Raw genomic sequence first — 4,430 nt, 5'->3', positions numbered from 1 at the left:
TGAATTATAGAATCTAGAGAGTCTATGAACCTGAAAAAGAAAAGAAATTTTAAAAATCTCAAAACTAGGTTAGGGTAGCTTTTTAAAATTATGCAACACAAATTCTTAAAAAATGAATGAAAATCTCGTAATTTTACAAATGCAACAAACATGTTTCTTCTGTACCCTGCTAAAATTCAGAATTTAAAATCTGTAGCTAAATCTGAACAGAAAGTCTAATTTGTATTGACAAACACGTCCTATCTGAGTTATCGAGGGAGGGAGAGAGAGAGAGAGAGAGAGGTACTTTTACCAAAACGGAGTAACCCAATAAAGTTTGAAACGCCCGGGAACTGCCAATCCAATTCCCGCGAACTAAATTCCAATTCGCGAAACAAACGCCTTGGGCATTGCTTGGCAGTTGGCACACACAACTAACCAAGGCCCACTCCCTTTCCTTCTCTCTCTCTCTCTCTCTCAAGCCCTAGAAAGTACTCCTACAGAAACACCTCTCTCTCTTTTCACTCCAACAAGTTTCGCATATACTTTTCCAAACCCCACTCTCCTGAATGAAATGTGGGAAATGGAGATCGAAGAGATCGAATCAGTCCTTGAGAAGATCTGGGACCTACACGACAAGCTCAGCGACGCGATTCACTCCATTTCCCGATCTCACTTCCTCAGCTCCATTAAGTCCCTCCGCAAATCCCACGACCTTTTCCTCTCCCGTAAGAATAAACCCCCCTCCTTCAACAACAACAGCAGCAACCAGCACCACGGTTCGGCAACAGATAAAAACCAGCAGACCGGGTTCGTGTTCGTGAAGGATTTCCGGTCCGACGACGAGGACAACGACTTCTTGGCGGTTCAGGAGGCCAAGAGCCTCAACGCGATTCGCACGGCGCTCGAGAGCCTCGAGGACCAGCTCGAGTTCTTCCACGTGAGTTTAATTTTGCTGTAATTCGGGGTTTCGTTTTCTAGGGTTTCGTTTTTATGTGTTTTTGGTTGCTGTGAGAAGTGGAGGACTGGTGAGAAGTTAGGTTGCTACTGTTCTAATCGCGTTGTTGATGGAAATAAGGGCCCTACTTATTGCAAACGAGCCGAGCTTCATCGTGTTCGAGCTCGGCTCGTTTACTAAACGAGCCTAAAACTCGAGCTCCTTAGCGAGCCAAAATAATTTACTTAACGAGCCGAGCCGGGCCAATTTACTTAACAAGCCTCCTTAAACGAGCTGAGCCTAATCAAATGAGCCGAGCTTTTGAGTGTTGAACTCAGCTCATTTTGTAAACGAGCCTAAAACTAGAGCTCGAGTTCGGCTTGTTTACTAAACGAGCCAAGCCACGAGCAGCTCGGTTCGGTTCGTCTAGGCCCAAGTTAAATATAGATCTAGAGAATTAAATTTATTCAGAATGAGTCTAGTTTTGTTTGGCGTCAGCGAAAAACAACCAGATGTGCTCACTGACTTGCTTCTCGGATACTAAAGATCCTAATTTTCAGTTTTCTTTAGTTTTGTTGCCACCTGAGCCGAACTGCTTGGATGCTCAAGACGGTTTGGGTTTTTATAGATTATCTTTGCAAAAAGAAAGTGAATACTTTTAATTTTGGAATTTATCTTTATCTTTTTATCATTTTGCTCGAGAAATATATGAAGGGTTTAGTCTGTCTTGGTTCCCAAAATGTCGTGACCGGTCCTGGTTGTGTTTGTTTTGCTCAAATTAGTTGATTTGTAGCTGTGTAGAGGATTGTGGGGATTTATTACTTTCTTTGCCTTTCCCTGCACTTTGTCGCCAACAAAATTCTGGCATTTTTCATTCCTGATATTTAGATTGCATTTCTTTGGAACTACTGCTCTTTTTTTTGGTTTTGTTTGGGGGGGGGGGGGGGGGGTGGTTGGTCCGTACTGCCATTTGGGGTTTCTTGCTGCTGCCAGTTTTGGTTTACTTGTATTTTTTTTCAAATTAACTTGTCATGTGCATGTTCCATATTTTCAATTCTAGGAAAGATGTAGTGTCTAGTCTTTTCCACTGCTATTGAGTGTTTGTAGACCCCTTTTTCTTTTCTGTTTTATGCTTCATGGTTCTTGGATTCAGATGGAGAATCGGTGTGCGGAATTCTTGTTTTATTGTGGTTAAAAGATAACGTGACAGTTGTGTTTGTCCTGAAATTACACTTGCTGCTGTGATTTGAAGTGCACTGTGTGAGTCACCTGTATGATTCGTTTAAACCTAGATGTGTGCCTTCCTTGGAACTGGTTGCTATATTCTAGTCTCCGATGTTTTATGTTAGTCGCTAGAGGCTTTGTATTGAGCCTTCTTCTAAGTTTAGTTGCTCTGTACCTAATAATACATATTTTAATTGCTGAATGGACGATTAAAGGCATATGTCAAAGAAGCATCGCCAAAGTGTCCATTTATTAGTTGCACGAAGCGGGAGTGGGTGCAGGAGAGGGAGTGGGAGCGGGGAAATATAGAAGCTCCCAAGATTGGGAGCGTGAAAGGAACGTGTTCATATTTTACAAAAATAATGTAGCATAGTATATTCACTTTTAAACTACAATCATTTTAGGGAGTAATATATTAAATGGGCTAGTGTTAGAATGTATGATTTTTTTTTTTCAAGATATCATGACTTGGACTATATATTTGAGCTAAATTGAAGACCAATTTATGAAGTAACCCTTTTTCTATACCAGTGTCGTACAAAAGCTCCCAAGTTTGCAAGGGCTGAGCTCCCATCTCAATGGGAGGGGGCTCCCCTCAAGCTCCTTAGTTTGGAGTGCACAATCGTGCTTCTAAGGTGGTAGCGGCACCACTTTTGAAGCTTCCTACTACCAAGGTCCATATTGTTAATTGATGCTTTTCAGGTAGCCACAGTAACCAAGTGTTGGATACGCTTTTAGGAGTGTCCATGACTCCATGATGTGTGGGTTCAACACAAGTGTCTGGCACGACATATCCCATGTGTAGAAGTGCTCATGCTTTAGGCTAGGAACATTGAGAAGGATTTTACTGACATTGGATAACCATTGAAGCGGACTGGGACAGCTTGGAAACATGGCTAGAGACAATATGGTCAAGGACTCCATTTGCACCAAATGTGGGAAGTGATTTGCTCTGTTGTTACTGCCATGACTCTGTTGTTACTGCCATGACGGCGAAACCGGCAAGCTTGTGCGATTTAGGGATTCATTTTCTTGAACTAGTACTTATCCAGAATCCAGATATTTGAGTAGGGCTTCGTCCATTACAATTCCAACTGAAAATGTCGTGTAAAATGCATTTATGTGCAAGTATGTAATAAAATTCTCTAGTGGGTGGAGCTCTAGTAAGTTTACAATTTTTGCGAGTACTAGTCCTTTTTAGTGACGTCTATGTTATGTTTCCAGACTGTACAAGTGCAACAGAGGGCAGAGAGAGATGCTGCGGTTGCACGCCTAGAACAAAGCCGAATTGCTCTTGCAATGAGATTGGCCGAACACCAAGGCAAGAAGTACAGGGTCATTGAAGAAGCTGTAGCTTTTGTGGGTGATGTACGTGATGCTTGCCATTTTGTTTCACCGGAAAATCTGCATGCTTCTGCTCCATATCCACCCGGTGAGAACTTTGTGCTCCCTGCAGGGAAGAGATCGAGCAATCTCTTCAAATTTCTCTTAAGTAGTTTCAATTTTGCCAAGAATTCCCTTAGAATGGATCAAATGGGTGGGGTATTGGGCAATGCTGCCTTGGTGGCAATCAGCATGCTTGCATTTCTGCAGCTGCATCAAGCATCTTGTAATAACAAGTACATCTTAGACCTCCCACAGAAGCAAGACGACACTTTCAACAACAGAAGAAGTGTATCTTCATCCGGTGGTCGATTGACCCACCTGGATGTGATGTTGGCTAGGGGCTAAGGTGAAGATAGGCTACTTTGGCAATGTTTTCGGTAAATGAATTTGTCTTACATTGTTAGATGATGAAAGGGCCGTTGTTGTAATGATTGTGTGATCACAAGAACTTCACTGTTTAGGCAATTTTATACCACGAATTCGAGTGAGTTACTATCTTCGCCAGATGCTTTCTGTTGGTCTTTACCTAGTTAGTGTGTCTATCCTTGAGAAATTTGATTGTATATATGGACAAAGGCTCTGGTATATGTTACGCTTCCGACTGATAATACGGTTACTGTTTACGGCTTCATTCTGTAGCGTTGTCAAAAAGTTTTGAAGGTAATGAATGTCCTGTTGGATTGTTATATGCAGACTGTTGGATTCATTTTTCAGCTTTTCCCTCGATGAGAATTTTTTTTTTTCATGTCATAATTTACGCACCCAAGGCCTCTCATTCCTCAACTCCGTTACGAATATAGAAGCTGGAACAAATATTGCTTTTTCCCCTTAAAATTAGATAATTAGGAATTGGTTGTATGGGATTCGATTATAGCTATACTGTTGCTTTGTTGCATCAAAATTG

General features: G+C 41.6%; 1 protein-coding gene across 1 annotated transcript; it reads left to right on the top strand.

Moving 5' to 3' along the window:
• The first annotated feature begins 282 nt into the window (after nt 1-282).
• On the top strand, nt 283-4,218 carry LOC131319725 (plastid division protein PDV1). Its single transcript, XM_058350116.1, has 2 exons — nt 283-919; nt 3,365-4,218. Exons 1-2 carry the CDS (start codon nt 554-556, stop codon nt 3,869-3,871), a joined length of 873 nt encoding a protein of 290 aa, XP_058206099.1. The 5' UTR covers nt 283-553; the 3' UTR covers nt 3,872-4,218.
• Nucleotides 4,219-4,430: the final 212 nt, after the last annotated feature.

Source organism: Rhododendron vialii, chromosome 3a (genome assembly GCF_030253575.1).
Source record: "Rhododendron vialii isolate Sample 1 chromosome 3a, ASM3025357v1".
NCBI lineage: Eukaryota > Viridiplantae > Streptophyta > Magnoliopsida > Ericales > Ericaceae > Rhododendron > Rhododendron vialii.
The sequence above is the reverse complement of the archived record's forward strand: the minus strand, read 5'-3'. Positions and strand labels throughout refer to the sequence as shown.

Excerpts from the sequence above, each read along its gene's own strand:
- LOC131319725 (XM_058350116.1), top strand. The coding sequence starts at position 554 with ATGTGGGAAATGGAGATCGAAGAGATCGAATCAGTCCTTGAGAAGATC. Across the intron at positions 920-3,364 it reads ACCAGCTCGAGTTCTTCCAC|ACTGTACAAGTGCAACAGAG; the intron begins GTGAGTTTAATT and ends TTATGTTTCCAG.